This window comes from Schistocerca piceifrons, chromosome 9, assembly GCF_021461385.2.
Source record: "Schistocerca piceifrons isolate TAMUIC-IGC-003096 chromosome 9, iqSchPice1.1, whole genome shotgun sequence".
Taxonomy (NCBI): Eukaryota; Metazoa; Arthropoda; class Insecta; order Orthoptera; family Acrididae; genus Schistocerca; species Schistocerca piceifrons.
The window spans coordinates 201,925,727-201,948,262 of record NC_060146.1 but is presented as its reverse complement, the minus strand read 5'-3'; the positions used below and the strand labels follow the sequence as shown (position 1 = coordinate 201,948,262).

Sequence of the window (22,536 nt, the reverse complement as noted above, 5' to 3'; positions counted from 1 at the left end):
AAGTGTGCCAGGAACTCATTAATCGGACTAAAAATGACCCAGATTTGTTAAATAGGGTAATTACAGCTGACGAATCGCGAGTATATGGATATGAACCTGAAACAAAAGTGCAGAATTCGCAGTGGCAGACTCCAGCTTCACCACGACCGAAAAAAGCACGGCGAAGTCAGTCGAAGGTGAAGACAATGTTGGTGACTTTTTTCGATTCTATCGGTATTATGCATGATGAATTTACTCCTGGAGGACAGACAATTAACCTGGAACACTACAAATGAGTCCTTGAGCATTTGCGCGAAAAGGTGCAGAAGAAAAGACCTGCATTGTGGAGAGACAGGACTTGGGTGGTACACCATGACAATGCTCTTGTTCAAAATGATTCGAATGACTCTGAGCACCATGGGACTTAACATCTGAGGTCATCAGTCCCCTAGAACTTAGAACTACTTAAACCTAACTAACCTAAGGACATCACATTCATCCACGCCCGAGGCAGAATTCGAACCTGTGACTGTAGCCGTCGCGCGATTCTAGACTGAAGCGCCTAGAACCGCTCGGCCACTACGGCCGGCACAATGCTCTGGCTCATCATGCCTTCTCCATCATTGAATTTTTGACCAAATTCGAAATTCCTGTGCTTCCACAACCGCCATATTCCCGTGATTTGGACCCTGCGGACCTCTACCTGTTTCCTAACCTAAAATTTTCACTGAATGGGAAGCGATTTGACTCGATTGAAGGCATCCAGGTAAATACGGATAGCGTCCTTAACACACTTCAGGGAAAAAATTTCCAGGAATATTTCCAAAAGTGGAAACACCGTTGGAGTCGATGTGTTCGGTCAGAAGGGGACTATTCTGAAGAAGATGCATCACAGTAGCATGTAAGTACCACCATTGTACAATTATAAGCCCATTCTTAAAACTTTCCAATCACACCTCGTATTAACAACGAATAAAAATTACTTTGTCGAAAGTATCTGTGTGGAGCTTAGCCTTACACAGAAGTGAAAAGAGAATGATACATGGCACAAACGAAAATAGAATATAAAGTTCTGATATGTGGTGATAAACAAGAACACTGAAGAGTAGATGGGTAAATCAAATAACTAATCAGGAAGTACTTAACCAAACGGGGGAAAAAAGAAATTTATGGCACAATTTGATTCAAAGAAAAGCTTGGTTGATAGTAAACATTCTGAGACATATAGATATCTGGGAAATGGTGGGATGTCTTGGGGGGCGGGGAGGGTGCATAAAATCGTAACGGCATGCAAAGGCTCCACTGAAATAAACGGATTCAAATGGATGTAAAATGCAGTCGATATGCGCATGGGAAAAGACTTGAACGAGTTAGGATGACAAGTTCCGCCAAACCAGCCTTTGGACTGAAGATGACGGCGACAGCAACGCCATTGACGTTCTAGTGCTGTACCAGACTGTTTCACTTATTTTAGTGGATTTCAAGCATTTTCTAAGCTATAAAACAAAATTTTTAACTGTAACTTCGGTTTTTACTTGAAGAATGGAATCGAATGTAGTTAAAGTGTTTGTCACTGCTGTTGTATGAGCCAATTTCCCATCTGCATTTAGCACCATTATTTTTAAACTGCGTACTGTTAGCATGAAGAATTCGGTATTTTGTTTACAGCAAGCTTCTGTTCTTCACAGGATGCTGTGTCTCTGCTCCTGCTGAAGAGCGGCTTGAGGGTCAGTGCTGTTGTACAGGATTTGCTTGTGAGAATTGCAGAGAAATACGGTCATTCGAAGGTGAGTGCAATTGATTCCTAAAACTTACTCACAGCTGATCCACGGTGCTTCTAACTGCTGTGTCTTGTAATAACTAAAGATCTTTATTAAAATGAATGATTGAAGCACCCAGTACCCATAACGTAACAGCATCATTTTGTGTGAAACGAGTGATTCGCCTCATTACATCTTCTTGGGTTATCAGCCAACTGGAAATATGGTAGACACCTATGCAAAGGAGACTCACTGCAGGTTCAAAAAGGTGATACCGCTAAGCATTTGTCGTTCTTACAATAGTGACAGGATAAGGACAACGCTAGTGCTAGGCTGGTAACCCGAGGTGGTTCCATCAGAATGAATCTCCCATTCCGTAGCAGAGTGGTATGGAACTCTCTGAGAGATTAAACCTGTGTGCCAGGCGAGGATTCGAATACAAACTCTTGGCTTTTGAGGGCACTGCTCTTACTAATTCAGATATCCAGACATAATGCACGACTTACCTACATTAGTTCATTCATATATTCGTGCATAATGTTCTGTAGGTCCCATTAAGAAAGAGAAACTTCAGAGATGGGGGTGTTCCTCTTTCCTGCCTTTCAAACTTCACACACCTTCTCTTGGATACTTTGCTGGACTAGCACTTCAGGATGACGATGATGGTGCTGTCGGATGTGGGGTGCTCAATAGCATGATCATCAGCACCCTAACAAGGTATCAGCATCACAATCTCGTGTGAGGGGCGAAGGACGATGGCTGAGACCGCACGCAGATTTGATTGCAATACGATGGTGGACAAAATTAAGAGATGGGTATCATTACCCTAATAATGCGGGAAATACTGGAGAGACACAAAGGAAAATAAGTATGGACTCAATGTATTGTATGACAATCATTTGTACATAACAACAATTGAAACGCTACTAATTAGCATGAGTAATGGCCAAGAGTCCAATGCTGTCCAAATTAGAGGTTGCATAATGGCTGTGAAAACGTGGCTAATACGATGTGTGGTCACTCCGGAGAGACACACAGCATGCACGAGTGGCCATACTGTTACCAAGCGAGTAGAAGAGTGCCTGGTCAGGTCACACCAACTCCTCCTATGGAGCATTTTTTAACTCCTGAATGATTTTGGGTGGGAGGGGGGGGTGACTTGTTGCAGCTGCCCTGCCAGGAGCATCCCAAACATGTTAAACAGCATTCAGGTCTGGTGAGTCAGCTGGCCCAGCCATACAGTGAAAATCCTCGCTTTACAGATATTCATTGACCAGTTGGGCCCTGTAAAATCTAGCGTTGTCATCTATAAAGATGAACTGAAGCCCAATATCATCCGCGAGAGATAGCCCTTAGGGCTCTAGGATTTCTTGCCTGCACTTGTGGGCATTCACAGAACCACTGTCAAACGCATGGAGTGGAGTGTGGGTATCATACATGATCCCTGACCAAATCAGCATATATTATATCCACAGCCTCAAATGGCTAGTATTCTCTTCATGGATGAGTCCAGATTCTGTATGCAATCTGATCCTTAGCGAGTCTTCATATTTAGGGAACGTGGGACATAACATCATCCTCACAACATCACGAGAAGGTACACATATGCTGATATGTGTCCCTTCTCGTGACGTTGTGGAATGATGTCATGTCCCATGTTCGCTCCATATAAAGACTCACTAAGAATAAGTTTGCGGACTGAATCTGGAATCATTCAAATATCGGTCGTCATTAGGCATTGTTGCTCTCAGCAACCTTGTCCTGGTCTTCTGGTCACTGTCACACTGGTTTTAAACAGCTTCCACAAATTCGAGATCAAGCTCGTTATTATATCCAGTTCTCTTGCAACCTGAAATCAGAACTGCCCTGCCTCGAACCTACTGGCGATTCTCCATCTCACACCATCGTATAAGCGGTGATGTGTACTCATTTCACCAAAACAAACAGAGAGAAAACACCATTATTCATGCAATGCAACAAGAATCACCAATGGACTGTGGACCGGATGTCGCTGCTCATATTTTTATACCTCCTACTGGCACTAGACCACCCACACAACAGCAGCGCCACAGTGTTTTTGTATGGCATGCTATGGTACCGGATTTGTGTGAGCGTATTTGGAGAAATGAGAGAAAGAGGTATCCATTTCTTAATCTTGTCCACCAATGAACATTAAAACCCATCTAGAAATTGCAAAAACTGCCATCATGTGTTACAACAGACTATGACAGTTAAAATTGAATAACAGAAACGTTAAGCTCCATCGGTGATTTACACATTCAGAGGATGCTTACCTCCCTGCTTTAGGGATGAGGCGTGTCACAGAAATTCAAATGCACTGGTGTTGGCATCAACAAAGGTAGTGGACACATCTCCAGCCAAACTGCACATTGCTGTGATGTTGGTATATAATTAACACACATAGCTAAAACATGCTGGAATGAAAGTGACACACTAGAAATATCACAGAGTTGTTGGATCCTCCAGCTGGAGGAGGAAATAGTGTGTAAATGGTCAGTGTCCTATTCCTAACACTGCCTCCCATCAGTGCAGTTGCCATGAGGTTAGTCATGTCTATATATATATATATATATATATATATATATATATATATATATATATATATATATATATATATATATCTGTGTGTGTGTGTGTATGTGTGTGTGTGTGTGTGTGTGTGTGTGTGTGTGTGTGTGTGTGTGTGTGTGTGTGTGTGTGTGTGTGGTGGGTGGGTGGGTATGTGTATGGGTCCGTGTGTGGTGTGTGTGTGTGTGAGGTGGGTGCGTGGATGGGTGGATGGGTAGGTGTGTGTGCATATTATTTTGTGTTTTCCAATAATTTGTTTAGACTGTTGAATACTGTTTTGGTACATAGAGTTGTTGGTCATTGATAACTTTTTTGCGCTGTGTGATTGCTTTTTGTATGTAGTATTTTTTTTCTATTGTTAAAATTTGGTACAAAATGTTACGGATTTTAAGGCCTGTCTCTACGCCACAGGGTATGTAGTTGTTTATAATGAGATGGTCTGCATATGTCAAATGTGTCCTATCACTTTTCAGTGCTCTTAAATGTTCTCAGTGTCATGTCTGTCTGATGTATACTGAATCACAGTCTTTGCAGGTTAACTGTTATTCCTAACTATGTCAAAGTTATTTTAAACAAAATGTCAGCTTCTGCATAATATGCAAAAAGGAAAGCAGAAAGAATGGACCCATGCTCTTAACTCATTGTTATTTTTCTGCAAGAACAAGAACTGAGCTGAAAACTCCAAAATTGTAGTATATTTAAGTAATTTACAAATTTCACCCAATTTCATAATGACTGGAATGAGAATTCATACCCTCTCATTCCGTGAAGTTTCATTTCTTTTCCCCCACTCTCTCTGAGTGCTTCTACAGTCTACCAGAAAACTATATACACACTTTAAAGAATGAAAAGTATTACTTATGTGTTTATTTTACATTTAATAACTGGTCACACATGTTGTACAGTCTTCAGTTTAGCACATGGTAACTTTAAATGTCCAAAATGTTCCATGTTGGTGGCTATACACATAACAGAACGACGTGCGGTCATCGCAAGTACGTCAGTCAATGTTACAGTGGAGATCACTACACATGTCGCTGTAATCTCCTGACAAAGTTGCTCCAGCGTGGGGGCTTAAGTCGATAGACATTAACTTTCACAGTTCCCCACAAGAAAAAGTCCATAGGAGTTAGATCTGGCGACCGTAGAGGGAACTCAATGGGCCCTCTTCATCCAATCCAATGCTCCGGAATATTATCATCCAAGAAAGCTCATATGGCTAGGTGGTAGTGTGGTGGTGGCCCATCCTGCTGATAGAAGACCTCTTCATCAGCTCCGTAAAGTGCACATATACCTGGAAAAATTGATGTGCGTAACATTTCTAGGTACACTTCTCTAGTGGCAGCAGCATCAAAGAAAAAGGGTCTTACTAAGCCCCTAGATGATAGTCCACACCACATATGAACCCCTGGTAGATTGACCACTTTTTCCACATAAACATTTGAGTAGGATGATTTTGATATTCTGGATCACTAGCTCAATTTTATAAAAAATAAAAAAAGGCTCATCAACACTCGCATTCTTTATTTTTCACAAATTGATCTAATTATCCAGAACATACAAAATTATTCTTTTTCCCTTTTACCTAATAATAATATAACATAATAAAATAATATAATAGTAGCTATAGTATATAATAAAAAATCATTTATTTTACATACATATCCCATAGGTGAACGCAATATAATAAATAAAATGAATTAGTTAACGAAGTACATTATTTTAAAAAATCGCATTTTGAATGTACGTACATAATTAAAATGTATTAGATAACAAAAGTAAATAATTAAAATGTGTTAGTTAACAAAAGTAAATAATTAAAATGACTTAGTTAACGAATGTAAATTATATTTAAAATTTTCATTTTCATTTTTTCTACCTCTCTTAAAATGTTTCAGAAATTTGTATAAGCATGAAGTTAACACTTTTATAAATTTTTTAAGTTTTTAATTCATTTATATAGAAGCAAATGTTAATAATTAAAAATGTTCAGTAAGTAATCTATGTTGTGCACGGTATGTAAGAATCTTTTTACCATACATAATTATGTAAGCAAGTGCATCATTTGGAATTTTACCATTAAAAGTTGCACAAAGTTTCATAGTTGTTTTTTGTGAAGTTACAACATTCTTTCTATGTGTCATATTAATTATATAAATTGGATATTTATAAAACTAAATGGACTAATGTCAATATCTGATTTTAGTAAAGTAATCCCCCCCATGAACCATGGACCTTGCCATTGGTGGGGAGGCTTGCGTGCCTCAGTGATACAGATAGCCATACCGTAGGTGCAACCACAATGGAGTGGTATCTTTTGAGAGGCCAGACAAATGTGTGGTTCCTGAAGAGGGGCAGCAGCCTTTTCAGTGGTTGCAGGGGCAGCAGTCTCGATGATTGACTGATCTGGTCTTGTAACACTAACCAAAACGGCCTTGCTGTGCTGGTACTGCGAACGGTTGAAAGCTAGGGGGAACTACAGCCGTAGTGTTTCCCGAGGGCATGCAGCTTTACTGTACGGTTATTGATGATGGCATCCTCTTGGGTAAAATATTCTGGAGGTAAAATAGTACCCCATTCAGATCTCCGGGCAGGGACTACTCAACAGGACATCATTATCAGGAGAAAGAAAACGGGCATTCTACGGATCGGAGTGTGGAATGTCAGATACCTTAATTGGCCAGATAGGTTAGAAAATTTAAAAAGGGAAATGGATAGGTTAAAGTTAGATATAATACGAATTAGTGAAGTTCAGAGGCAGGAGGAACAAGACTTTTGGTCAGGCGAATACAGGGTTATAAATACAAAGTCAAATAGGGATAATGTAGGAGTAGGTTTAATAATGAATAAAAAAATAGGAATGTGGGTAAGCTACTACAAACAGCATAGTGAACGCATTATTGTGGCCAAGATAGACACGAAGCCCACACCTACTACAGTAGTACAAGTTTATATGCCAACTAGCTCTGCGGATGACGAAGATATTGAAGAAATGTATGATTAAATAAAAGAAATTATTCAGATAGTGAAGGGAGACGAAAATTTAAAAGTCATCGGTGACTGGAATTCGGTAGTAGGACAAGGGAGAGAAGGAAACGAAGTAGGTGAATATGGATTGGGGGTAAGAAATGAAAGACGAAGCCGCCTGGTAGAATTTTGCACAGAGTACAACTTAATCGTAGCTAAAACTTGGTTCAAAAATCATAAAAGAAGGTGATATACATGGAAGAAGCCTGGAGATACTGACAGGTTTCAGATATATTATATAATGGTGAGACAGAGATTTATGAACCAGGTTTTAAATTGTAAGACATTTCCAGGGGCAGATGCGGACTGTGACCACAATCTATCGGTTCTGAACTGTAGATTAAAACTGAAGAAACTGCAAAAAGGTGGGAATTTAAGGAGATGGGACCTGAACAAACTGACTAAACCAGAGGTTGTACAGAGTTTCAAGAAGAGGGTCAAGTAGGTAAAAAGATGAGGGCTGGTAGAAATCCTTGGGTAACAGAAGAAATATTGCATTTAATTGATGAAAGGAGAAAAAATAAAAATGCAGTAAATGAAACAGGCGAAAAGGAACACAAACGTCTCAAAAATGAGATCGACAGGAAGTGCAAAATGGCTAAGCAGGGATGGCTAGAGCACAAATGTAGGAATGTAGAGGCTTATCTCACTAGGGTAAGATAGATACTGCCGACAGGAAAATGAAAGATACCTTTGGAGAAAGGAGAACCACTTGTATGAATATCAAGAGCTCAGATGGAAACCCAGTTCTAAGCAAAGAAGGGAAAGCAGAAAGGTGGAAGGACTATGTAGAGGGTCTATACAAGGGCGATGTTCTTGAGGACAATATTATGGAAATGGAAGAGGATGTAGATGAAGATGAAACAGGAGATGCGATACTGCGTGAAGAGTTTGACAGAGCACTGAAAGACCTAAGTCGAAATAAGGACCTGGGAATAGACAACATTCCATTAGAACTACTGACAGCCTTGGGAGAGCCAGTCCTGACAAAACTATACCATTTGGTGAGCAAGATGTATGAGACAGGCGAAATACCCTCAGACTTCAAGAAGAATATAATAATTCCAATCCCAAAGAAAGCAGGCGTTGACAGATGTGAAAATTACCGAACTATCAGTTTAATAAGTCACAGCTGCAAAATACTAACACGAATTCTTTACAGACAAATAGAAAAACCGGTAGAAGCCGACCTCAGAGAAGATCAATGTGGATTACGTAGAAATATTGGAACACGTGAGGCAGTACTGACCCTACGACTTATCTTGGAAGCTAGATTAAGGAAATGCAAACCTACCTTTCTAGCATTTGTAGACTTAAAGAAAGTATTTGACAGTGTTGACTGGAATACTCTCTTTGAAATTTTGAAGGTGGCAGGTGTAAAATACAGGGAGCGAAAGGCTATTTACAATTTGTACCGAAACCAAATGGCAGTTATAAGAGTCGAGGGGCAGGAAAGAGAAGCAGTGGTTGGGAAGGGAGTGAGACAGGGTTGTAGCCTCACCCCGATGTTATTCAATCTGTATATTGAGCAAGCAGTGAAGGAAACAAAAGAAAAATTCGGAGTAGATATTAAAATCCATGGAGAAGAAATAAAAACCTTGAGGTTCGCCGATGACAGAGACAGAAAAGGAGTTAGAAGAGCACTTAAATGGAATGGATAGCATCTTGAAAGGAGGATATAAGATGAACATCAAGAAAAGCGAAACGAGGATAATGGAATGTAGTCAAATTAAGTCGGGAGATGCTGAGGGTATTAGATTAGGAAATGAGACATGTAAAGTAGTAAATAGTTTTGCTATTTGGGTAGCAAAATAACTGATGATGGTCGAAGTAGAGAGGATCTAAAATGTAGACTGGCAATGACAAGGAAAGCGTTTCTGAAGAAGAGAAATTTGTTAACATCGTGTATTGATTTGAGTGTCAGGAAATCGTTTCTGAAAGTATTTGTATGGAGTGTAGCCATGTATGTAAGTGAAACATGGATGATAAATAGTTTAGACAAGAAGAGAATAGAAGCTTTCGAAATGTGGTGCTACAGAAGAATGATGAAGATTTTTTGGGTAGATCACATAACTAATGAGGAGGTATTGAATGGGATTGGGGAGAAGAGAAGTTTGTGACACAAGTTGACTAGAAGAAGGGATCGATTGGTAGGACATGTTGTGAGGCATCAAGGGATCACCAATTTAGCATTGCAGGGCAGTGTGGAGGGTAAAAATCGTAGAGGGAGACCATCAGACGAATGCACCAAGCAGATTCAGAAGGATGTAGGTTGCAGTAGGTAGTGGGAGATGAAGAAACTTGCACAGGATAGAGTAGCAAGGAGATCTGCATCAAACCAGTTTCAGGGCTGAAGACCACAACAACAACAACGACAGTATAGTAATTCGTTTAAAATCTAAAAATGCATCATATACTTTTAGAAAATTATTTGGCAGAATAATATTCCACATTTCTTGAGGCAAAACATCATAACTACCGTTTTTTAAATAAATATTCTGTAGTTTAACATGACCAAATAATGGTATATCAACTAATTGATTATTTTCACGCTTTCTAAAATCTAGTTTAGAACTGTTTCTATTATATAAACCAGCAACTTCTTCTGTTTGAAGTTCATAATAAGAAATAGGTATTTTCCGATTTTTAAGGATATTTTCACGTTGTTCAAGTTCATAATTTGGATCATATTTAACAACAGGTACACGAATTTCCATAGATTCTATAACAATTTTATCATCTTGAGGAAGAGTATCTTTTATTTCAATTCCATCATCATTTTTATCAGCCCAACGAAGAATTACCTCTCCAGAAGATGAACTATGTGTAAAAATTATAGTTAAATCTACTTCTCACATAATTTCTTTATAATCTGACAATGGATAAAGAACTTCATTTCTTTTACTATTTATTTTTCCTGTATTAATTATATGTCCCTCTAAACTTATTTTGTCAGTAACAGATGAAGTTAGATGTAGTAAAATTGATGAAGAAATAGAAGAATGTTCAATTCTAGATAAAATATTATTTTCTTTCTTTATTGTTACAAAGTCAAACAATTTTGCTACATAATTATCAATTAATTTTTTGTTTGGTTTTCCATCATAAGTTCAATAATCTGTTCCATCATTTCCAATAATAATAAAATTCATATATAATTCTGCATGATTTGCATGAAGCCAACCAATATTTATTTCAATTTCTGTATCTTTGTTAGGAACATTTAAATTATTTTTAGTTTTCTCATTCACAGGGAATGAGTAAAACTGATAACTTTCATTTTTATTCATGATTGTTTTCGCAATTACTTATTTATTAAGGAAAAAATTATTAAGATATTTCTAAAATAACTGTTTCAGTAGCACTATTAAAGTCAATTAAATCATCATTTTCATCAGTTATAGTCACTTCTAAATCTTGAATTGTATCAAAAATTGGAACATTTACAGGATATTTTGGTTCATAACTTAGTGGTCCACCGAACTCCTCATTGAATTTAAATGAAGCAATAATATTAGTTTTTTTATGAAAATGATTATTATGTTTTACATACATTCCATCACCAAGATTAAAATTTATATTTATTAATTCAAAAGGAACTGTTTTTGGAACATCTTTAGCTACAGCTTTTTCATTAGGTAAAACAACTTGACTTTAAAACCAGGTAAACCTCCAATACTATCTTCCATGTCCATATACAAATTTACGTCATTGTCATTAGTTATTCTGTTTAATGTTTCATCTGCTTTAATGTGTATATTGCGTTTTTTCAAATGAATAAATTATTTTAAATTTTTAAAACTATATGAACCTATGGGAATTTCTATCGTTTCTCCATCACAATAAAGTTTATTAGTTTCTGTTGTAATATTTGGTGTTAAAAAAAGTTGAAAAAAAAGCAACTAGGGAAACATTAGTATAAATATCTCAAATTGCAACAGTTAATCTTTATATACTTGTTGAAGACTTATACCAAGTTGAAATAATCTACTCGTTTACTACTGAAAAAAATTATTAAATAAATGAACAAAACACATTGGGAATCAAAAGTAAGAATTCCAAAAAATAAATTAAAAAACATACATTGTAAATTTTTACCAAATTCTACTATGTGTGCAATTATTGGACCAAGTGGTTGTGGAAAAACAACATTAATGATTGATAATTATATTTTACCTCAAGGATCGTTAAATTGGAATAAAATTAAACATTTATATATTCATTCAAAAACCTTAGATCAACCAAAGTATCAAGAATTTATAAAACTATGTACAAAATTGAAGCTAAATTAATGAAATTATTGTTAGTTTTATTGAAACTAATGAAGAAATTATTTGAGTAGACGAATGTGAAGAAAATTCAGTCGTTGTATTTGATGATTTTATTTTAGAAAATCAAGACATTGTAAGAGAATATTTTACTAGAGGAACACATAAAAGAGTAGATTGTTTTTATTTATCTCAAACGTATTCAGAAATACCAAAACAGTTAGAGACAATCTAAATTCTTTAAAAATATTTAGACAAGATGATGCATATTTAAATCATATTTACAATGAGTTTGTTGGTGGAGATTTAAAGTTTGATAATTTTAAGGAAATGTGAATGAAATGCTGGAATGATGACTTTGTATTTTTCACAATAGATGTCTAGAAAACCAAATGAAGGTAAATTTAGAAATAAAATACATTTCTTAACAACATAAACATTAAATAAAAACATTAACATTAACTTTAACTTTAACATTAAACATAAACATAATTGCAAATGTAAATGTAAACATGAACATCAAACATAAACATAACTAATGTTTTTCTTCCCTAGTAAATGTTGGCAAAGTATGATGAAGAAGTTTTAAAAAAGCTAAATGAAATAGAAAGAAAACTGAAGAATTAAAAGAACAATTTAAGCTTTGCGAAAAGCAACCAAGAACAGAATATGAGAAATATAAAAAGGAAGATCAACCTGTTATTGATGCTATTGGAAAAGTAAAATAAGGTATTGAAGGTTTAGGTGATAATGTTTGAAAAGCAATAGAAGAAAATAGAGAAAATGAAAAAGAAATGGTTCTTTATCACTATAAAGAAAATTACAATGATTTTTCCAATTGCATCAATAGCTTCAGAATCTTCAATTGAAAAAAAAATTATTTAATACTAAAGTCCATCTCCACAAACACGAAAAAGACTTGAAGAAATATTGAAAAATACAGAAGAAATGGAGAAACTAAAATTGACACAAAAAACAAATTTTACCTCAAATGACATATATTGGTCCTACAATAACAAAGTATATTGGTTCTATCAATGATAAAGTTTTTGGATTATGGTTTGAAAATGGCAAACACTATATAGGAGATTCTGAAGTTAAATTTAACAATGACAACATCTTAATCAAACCAAAAAATTATAAAGTAACTGATGACTTAATGAAACTCTTGACTGAAACTAATGTTGAAAATGAATATGAAACAAATGCCTCTGATGATTACGAAGACAAATGCTATATATCAAAATAATGATCCAAATTCTAATAAATGTAAGTCAAGTAGAAGTGAGAAATATGAACGAATAATCAAACCAATATGGGAGAAAATAAAGAAATCGAATCCTAAGAAAATGGGTCAAGGATTAGTTCAAAAATATTCAGATAAACCAATCGACTATGTTTGGATGAATGATATTTGACAATTAATGGATAGATTAGCAGTAATTCATGGTGAAGAATTAACTGGAAATAAAAATTATAATAATGAAAAGTTAGTATTCCAAAAACGTTAACAAATATATTTAGTGGTTTTATTATTGATAATCCAAAACTTAATTAATTATTTAATTAGATTTTTAAATAATCTTCCACATACACTTTGTAAAAGTGATTAATATGGTAAGTAATTAACAACTTACATTTGAAATGCATCTTCCAGGTTATAATTATTGAAGTACAGGTACACAATTAGAAGAAAGATTAGATAAAGGTGATAAACGAATAAATACATTAGATGAAGCTTGTAAAAAACATGATATTGCTTATAGAGACAATAAATATTTACAAAAAAAGCATGAAGCTGATAAAGAACAACACTTAACTGCAAAAGAAAGAATGTATGCAAATGATGCTTCATTTGGTGAAAAAGTTAGTGGGATAATGTATGGAAAACGAAAATTAGGAATGGGAATTGATGTTGATAGAAGTGGTTGGGGATTATAAAAATCTTTAAACTACACAAAAAATCTTTATTAAATTTTTAACTATATAAATGAATTACTTACAATTGATTATACTTTGCTACCTAGTAGCAAAACTAAACAAAAGTCAATTAAATTAAAGTTAAGAATGGTTCAAATGGCTCTGAGCACTATGGGGCTTACATTGGAGATCATCAGTCAAATTATAGTTAGATAATGAACAATTAAATGGAATTGAACCATTTTTAACAGATGTTCAAAAAAGGAAAAAAGAAAAGAAAGTTGGTGGAAATTTACTTGTTAGATAAGCTATTCATGTTGTTCAAAAATTATTGTATATCTAACAAAAAAGAAAGATAGTATAGAGCTAACACAACATGAAGGCGGATTTTTACCATTATTATTAGCTGCATTACCTTATTTAGCAACAATAGGTTCTTTGGCTGGTGGATCTGCAGCAATTGGAAATGCAGCTATGATAAGAAGAAAGCCGACATACAATTAGAAGAGCAAACAGACATAAATTAGAAATGGAAAAAGAAAGCAGGAACTGGAATAAAGAAAACAAATAAATTTCAAAAAGTAATTGATAAATATCGTAATGCATTAAGTAATTTTGATATAGAAGAACTTATTAAAGAATTAAAAATTAAAGACTTTCGTGGTCCATACATGATTGATCAATTACCAAATAAACCATTTTAAATTCAACGTGGTATAGTAAATTGAGATATATCTGATAATCCTGGTACTCATTGGATTGGTTATTATAAAAATAAATATAAAATATTTGTTTTTGATTAATTTTCTGGTAATATACCAAAACAATTAGTTAACTATTTAGGAAAAAGAAAATTATACTACAATACGGAAAGAATTCAAAATTTTGATGAATTAATATGTGGTCATTGATGTATATTTGTTTTAAAATTGCCTTGTGATAATTATAATTTTAATAATATTTAACATTTAATGAATGGGCATTGTTGGAAATACGAAACATTTATTTAAAGAAAACGAACAAGTAGTTAATACAACTACATCAAATTTAGAAAAATTTGAAAAAATTGAAGAATTGAAAGTATTATTAAACAACTACAGTCAACAATAGATCCAAAGAGAACTAATGCAATTAAACAATTTCAAAAAGAATTTAATGTTATTTTTAAAATAACTAAAGAACATATTGGTTTCAAAAATAGAAGACTTGCTAATGTAAATGATCCAACTGATGACAAAGATGTAGTTAATACTTGGAAATAGAATATGTTAAAAAACTGAATACACAAGCATTTTTAACACTGTTCAATAATTATTTTACCAAAAAAGAAGTAGCAAAAGCTTTTTCAGATTATTTTTCAATGGTAGATTTAACTCCTTACTTAAAACAATGAAGTAATCTTAAAGAAAATGTATATGGTAAAAAATAATGGAATTTACTTTTATGACAGGTGGTGAACAAAAAACATACAATTTTGAATATGATTTCATACTTAAAAGGATTATTACATATACATAGTTTTTAAACTTTGATGATTTTGATAAAACAGTAAGTGTAGGTGAAAAACCGATGTCAAATAAATAATAATAATCAATCAATAATGGTACACAAATCAAAGTTTATAACTGTAAAATTGTAAGATTCTGTTTAAACTGTTCCTGTAGATGTAAATATAATTGTATTTGGTGAAATAATTTAAAATTTAAAATTTAATAATTTCTATCTATATAAATGGAAAATCATACTTCATATGACTCTCATATTTATTGTTTAGAGTGTAAAAATTTTACTGATACACATAATCCACTCAGAGTAACAAATGAAAATGGAAGAAAAAGAATTGAAGGTCTTTGTACAATATGTGAAAGCAAAAGAAGTAAATTAGTTTAAAAAAATTTTTAATGGTGAGGGTTTGAATAATACTAATAATATTCGTGAAAACATAATTAATGAACTAGATAAACCAATTAGAAAGAATTTTAAATGAAGAAATGTTGTTTCTTTTAATATAGATGATTTATGGCAAGCTGATCTAGTAGAAATGGATTCAGGTAATTTAAAAGAAATTTCAAAAATAAATAAAGGTTATAAATATTTATTAACAATAATTCATGTTTTTTCAAAATATGCATTTGCTGTTCGTACTAAAGAAAAAACAAGGAAGAATGTAGTTGACACATTAGAAAAAAAAAATTATAGATAGAGAACCAAATAATTTACAAATGGATAATGGTACAGAATTCTATAACAAAGAATTAAAAGCGTCTGTTGTTGAACGATTTTAACAGAACACTCAAAGGAGAGATGTGGAAGAAATTTGCTTTACACAGAAACTATAAATTGTTAAATTTAGTTAAAGATCTAATTGATAAATATAAAAATGCAAAACATTCTACAATAAAAATGAATCCAATAGAAGTAAATGAAAAAAATTTAAAAATAGGTAATATTGTATCTAATGACGAAGCTAGATTTAAAAAAGGTGATAGAGTTAGAATTAGTAAACTTAAATGTCTTTTTGAAAAAGAATATATAGCTAATTGTTCAACAGAAATACTTGACATTGAAGGTGTTATTAATTCTAATACAATTACATATAAATTAAAACATATAGAAGGTAATTTTTATGATCAAGAACTACAGAAAACAAAATATCCAGTTGTATGCTTAGTGGAAAAGTTTTAAAAAAGAAAGATAACAAAGTTTATGTTAAATGGTTAGGTTTTGATAATTCACACAATAGTTGGATAAATAATGATTAAGTAATTTTATAATAGTTGAGTTTGATGAAGACTAATTATATTATTAATCAACTGTTCTTGTGTATAGTTATTCAAAATACTGAATACTTCGAATGACAGACAATCCTTAAATTTTCATTCTTTGATACAGATTTATTGAATTAGGATTATAGTTCAATCATAACATTTCTTCACAATTAGGATGTCTATCTTTGATTTTAAATAGTTGTTTCTATAATTTTTTTTCTTGTATTCTAATGACATAATAGTTATATTAACATTCATCATCAAATAATTTTAAATAATGAATGTTGGTCTTATTTTTTTGTTAATTGTTTTAGGAACTACATGTGGTAATAAACTATTTATTTCTTCATTTTTTTACCTATTATTTCAGAAGACGTGTGAAGTGTAACTATCAAATTTTGAATTTGAACATCTTTTAGTTGAATTATTTCTGTGTTTAATTTATTTAATGTTTTCAGTTGTTCTATACAATTATCTTTATGTTTTATTTGATCCTTGTAAAACTTTTAGTTTTATATTATCTATGTCTTCTAATTGATGGCAAAATTTCATGAGTAACCCATCTTTTAAATTTTTTGTCAAAGACATGAACCAAGTGGATTTTGTTATTATATATATATATATATATATATATGAAAATTATAATGATTCTGTTGTTGATAGAGGACCAAATTGTCATAAAAATTTATAGAATGTATAAAACAAGAAGTTGAAGAAATTGGAAAAATATATTCTGAAATTGAAGAAATGAAACCACTTACACTTGATGAATATAAAATTTATCATAAATCTACAGTTTGTACACTATGTAAATGTCATTATACGAAAAAGAATAAAACGGTTCATCTTCATGATCATTTAACTGGGAAATATATTGCTTCATTATGTAATAGTTGTAATTTAAAACTACAACAAACTAATTTTGTTTCTATTTATTTACATAAGTACATAATTTACATAATTTATCTGGTTATGATTCACATCTTTTTGTAAAAGAACTTGTTTATGATAATGAAGAAATATAATTAATACCAAATAATGAAAATTAATACCTTAGTTTTAGGAAATATACAAAAAATTAAAATTGTGATTTGTTGATACATTTAGATTTATGGCTTCTTCACTTGATATACTTTCATGAAACTTAAAGAAAAATAAACTAAAAAATATTAAATAGTATTTTTCTACAGAATAATATAATTTAGTAATTAGAAAAGTTGTTTATCCATATGATTACATGGATACTTGAAAAAATTTGAAGAAACACAATTACCAACAAAAGATAAATTTTATAGTGAATTAAATGATTGTGACATAAGTGACGAAGATTATGAACATGCAAAATCAGTACGGATAAAGTTCAAGATGTATGCTTATAAAGTTGGTGACAAAATAGAAAAGAAATCAAAAGGAATTAAAAAATGTGTTGTTAAAAACAAAATAAGTTTAGAAGATTGTTTTTTTAACAATATAGAACAATACAGAAAATTCAATTTAATTAAAAGTGAAAATCATAAAATATATATTATTCAAGTAAACAAAAAAGCACTAAGTCCTAATGATAATAAAATGTATCTATTGGAAAGTAAAATAGATACATTACCATATGGTCATTACTCAATAAATAAATATTATATATAAATCTAATAAAAAATTTTCTATATAAATGGAGACTATAATCAACAAACTCAATGATGTTAGTGTCTCGAAAGAGATTAAATAAATAACTGATCTAGAGGTAAATATTTTATGCATTGTTACTGATTGTGAATATTTAAATACTAGATATGGAGAAAAAATTTGTACAGAGCTTGGTAATGATTTTAAAGTAATTTTACCAAATAGATATTACAAATTAATTGATCCTTGGGAACTTGAAATAATTAGAAAAGGGCAAATGAAACTGAAACATAAAGGAATGAAAAACCTTAAAAATGGAAATAATGAATTTCATAAATCTAAAGAAATTTACTTCTGTTAAGTAATACATTTTAATTATTTACTTATGTTCACAATGCGATTTTTTAAAATAATGTACTTTACTAACTAATTCATTTTATTTAAGTTATTACGTTCATCTATGGGAAATCTATGTAAGATAAATGATTTTTTACTATAGCTATTATTATAATATTTTATTATATTACATTATTATTAGGTGAAAGGGACAGTAGGATGAGTTTGTATGTTCTGGATAATAAGATCAATTTTTTGAAAAATAAAAAAGTGAGTGCTAATGAGCAATTTTTTGTTTTATAAAATTGAGCTAGTGAGCCAGAACATACAAAATCATCCTGCTCTTGCGGATTTTCCGGTGCCCAGTACACACTGTTACAATGATTCACGGTTCCATTAAGTTTAAATTCTGCCTCGTCACTCCACACTACCTTCGTCACAAATTGTTCGTCATCATTTAACATTTGCTGATACCATTCACTAAATTACATTCAGCGATCAGGATCTTCATTAATCGCGTGCAGTAATTGTGGAATGCAAACTTTCCACTTTATTCACATGCACATTGCACAGCAGACTTCTGTGGAGAATTAACGATCGTTTCCAACACGAGGGCCGACAAAGCAGGGCTTGTAGCTGTACGCTGCCTTCCTAATCTTCCTTTGTGAATATCACAAAGCGTTCCATGCAATTCAAACTTATCAATGACATGTTTAATTTTTAGCCGGGTTGGCGGTTCCGTTTCAAACTTACGCCTCCACTGACATTGCACTTCAATTGCACTATCAAACTTGAAAAACCACTTCAAAGTACATTTTCGTTGCTCATATGTGTGCTCCAGCCATCTTGTTTTCTCAATACTGAGATGAAAGTACTAACATCTGTTGAGCCAAAGACCATACTACAACACAGCTGTAACTCAATTCGAATGACAATATCGACATATAGATAGAGCCTGCAAAGAGTGTGTGGTGTGCGTACTGTAAGACCTTCAAACACACACAATCAGATTATTTGACTGGTCGTTCTAATGAAGTAAGCGAGTGTCAGCAATATGTCTCGTGGTCTTATCGTGGTGTGTTTATCTTCTGCCATTAGGTCAGACGATAGAAATGCCACTTGCATGCTTAGAGTAGCAGATTGACGGTGACCAACTTTAAACAGAACTTGAAAATTTTCACTCACATTTATTAAAAATAATAACAAGCATAAAAATTACTCAACTTGGTTCTGGATGCTGTTTACAATTGACAATCTTAAGTTCTATTAGTATTGGTACGTTAATCTTATTCTCACATATATCTCTGATACTTGCCAAAAGTGTCTATACATTTATCTTCACAGCCATGTACAGGAATATGGTAATCTTATTAGGCGCAGACTGAAGCTTGACTATAGACTGGTACAGACAAATGTAGAACTCGTACAGACTGGTACAAACTAATGCAGACTGCTACAGACTGGTGCAGACAAATGCAGACTGATTAATCAGAGGTCTGTACACTTGTTATAATGCCTCGCGCGTTCATGTGTCACTGCACAAGTGTGATCCACGAGGAGAAAAGGTTCTACATTAGCAGCTATCTCATTGGCTGCATTACATATTAATACGCAGATTGGTGGAAGCAGAATTTGGTCCGTCTCTACGGCAGCGCCATCTCGTAGAGCGGAGACAGACGAGCACTGCGCCTGTGGTGTTGTGCTTAGCGGGGCGCGCTCTAGTGGGAAAGTTGTGTACGCGCTGACTACGTGGAACTATGTACATAACAGAGTGTATACATTTATCTGGCGGACTCTTCATTGTTTGTCAAGTAGTGTATAATTTGTGTACATGGAAAAGATATGTGGTTTATGTAGTAAGTGTCTTATGAGATATGGTGTTTTTCAGGTGCTGAATATGCTCTGGAATATCTACAGTGGCCCAGAAAGAAGAAGTGCAGATGTGGACGATGAGGCCTCTGAGGATTCCAAAGATCACAAGAGCAAGTCTTGGAGAAGAAGGACAGAGCTGCACAGTGCAATACATAATGGAGACGAAGAGAAAGCCAGAAAGCTCATACGTGCAGGTACAGATCTCGAAGTCCAGGACGAAAATGGACAGAGTGCTCTGCATTACGGAGCGAAAGCTGGAGTCTCGAATGTCGTGAAGCTACTCATTGAGGCTGGCGTATCTCTGGAGGCCCGAGATGACGGTGGACGGACAGCTCTGCACTGTGCCGCGCGCCAGGGCAGTGGGGCATGTGCTCGGCTGCTGGTAAGCGGCGGCGCAGGGCTGGACGTTCGGGACCACACCGGCGCGACACCACTGCACGCTGCGGCGGAAGCAGATGCTGACGAAGTCGCCAGAGTGCTCACTCAAGCTGGTGCAGACCTCAAGGCGCGCGACAACGATGGAATGTCACCGCTGCACTACGCTGCGCTCCAGGGAAGCGTCAAATGCGCTCGGTTGCTCGTTCGCAAAGGTGCGAGTGTACACAGGCAGGACAGGTTTGGTGCAACTCCTCTTCACTACGCAGGGGGAGGAAAGGTCGCGGATGTGGTCAACATACTGCTCGAGGCCGGGGCGCGACTGCATCTTCGCGACGAAGACGGAATGACGGCCTTGCACTATGCTGCGGATAAGGGCAGCGCAAAATGCGTTTGGTCGCTCGTCAGTAGCGGTGCAGCCGTGAACGAGCAAGACAACTTCGGCAAAACACCCCTCCATTACGCGGTAAAAGCGAATGCCGCAGGCGTCGCCAAGTTACTTATCGATGTTGGTGCGTCTCTGAAGGTACGCGACACACACGGTAAGACGGCGTTACACTATGCGGCACATAAAGGTGGGGCAGAGTGCGCTTCGGTGCTGGTCAGTGCGGGAGCAGATGTGAACGTGCGCGACACAGCTGGTGCCACCCCTCTGCACTATGCGGCGGAGGAAAACGCCACGGCCGTCATCGAGCTACTGGTTCAGTCCGGCGCACGTGCGCACAGCCGCAATGAGCACGGGGTAACAGCTTTGCACTATGCTGCGTCTCGGGGCAGCGCAAAAGATGCCCGGCTGCTTATCAGAGATATCGTACACGTGAACGCGCCAGACAAGGATGGCGCAACACCTTTGCACTATGCTGCACGTGCCGGTAACACCGATTGCGCTTCACTCCTCGTCCGCGCCGGCGCAGACATTCGCATCCAGGACGCAGGCGGCCTGACAGCCCTCCACTATGCAGCGCGTGCACCTAACCCACAATGCATTTTGTTCCTCATACGCGCTGGATCGAGTGTGGATGTACGAGACAAGAAGGGCGCAACGGCACTCCACTATGCAGCCATGTCAGACAAGGCGATTTCTCTCAGCAAGGATGGACCAATTGACGGTGCGGCGGAATGTATCAAGTTGTTGCTGGCATCGCGCGCATATTCGGGCACCAGAGACGAGCAAGGGAAAACTGCGCTGCACTACGCCGTGTCTGCCAGGAATTTGGCTTGCGTGGCGCTTCTTATTGATGCTGGCTGTGATGTGCTGGCCACAGACAAAAGTGGCGATGCACCGCTGCACTGTGCTGTACGAGCAGACAACTCAATATGCTTCACTCTGCTGCTACGTTCTCTTGCCACAAATTCGACATCTTGGAGATAGAAGTGGGTAATAAGTAGAGCCCGGATTTTATGTTCGAGAGTGGTTTGCTAAGCCTGGTAAAAAGGCAACAAAAAATGTTTGCTTCGTAACCGACTTATCTTCCTTCTCCTTTCAGGGGTATTACACTTGGTCCACCGATCCTCCAGCTTTCTCATCCCATCGGAAAAATAGGTTCTGTTGTGTTGGCAGAAGAGCCAACACTAGAGGAGGCCGAAATGCACGCGTTTTAGCTCACGCAGGCTGGCGCGAGGAGGGAAGAACTATACTAACGTGAGATCTGGAACATGACAATGAATGAGAGTTCAGAAAGCGGACGTAATTAGTTTGATACTTAACTTTAATCCATTATGATGAACGTCGCTCTTGACGGTACATGATTCACAATATTATCAGTTCAGAATACATTCAAAGTAACTGAATATGACGCCTTGCTAGGTCGTAGCAAATGACGTAGCTGAAGGTCTCTGCAAATTAGAGCGTATGTAGGCAGTGAACCATCGCTAGCAAAGTCGGCTGTACAACTGGGGCGAGTGCTAGGGAGTCTCTCTAGGCTAGACCTGCCGTGTGGCGGCGCTCGGTCTGCAATCACTGATAGTGGCGACACGCGGGTCCGACGTATACTAACGGATCGCGGCCGATTTAAAGGCTAC

General features: G+C 35.3%; 1 protein-coding gene across 1 annotated transcript in view; it reads left to right on the top strand.

Annotated features, from left to right (window-relative positions):
* Window positions 1–21,886, top strand: part of LOC124716857 (serine/threonine-protein phosphatase 6 regulatory ankyrin repeat subunit C-like) — a 38,187-nt gene extending 16,301 nt beyond the window's left edge. The window contains exons 2-3 of the mRNA XM_047243409.1: window positions 1,668–1,766; window positions 20,156–21,886. Of these exons, the coding sequence (XP_047099365.1) occupies window positions 1,668–1,766; window positions 20,156–21,886 (1,830 nt within the window). The remainder of the gene's footprint in view (window positions 1–1,667; window positions 1,767–20,155) is intronic.
* The last annotated feature ends 650 nt before the right edge of the window (window positions 21,887–22,536 follow it).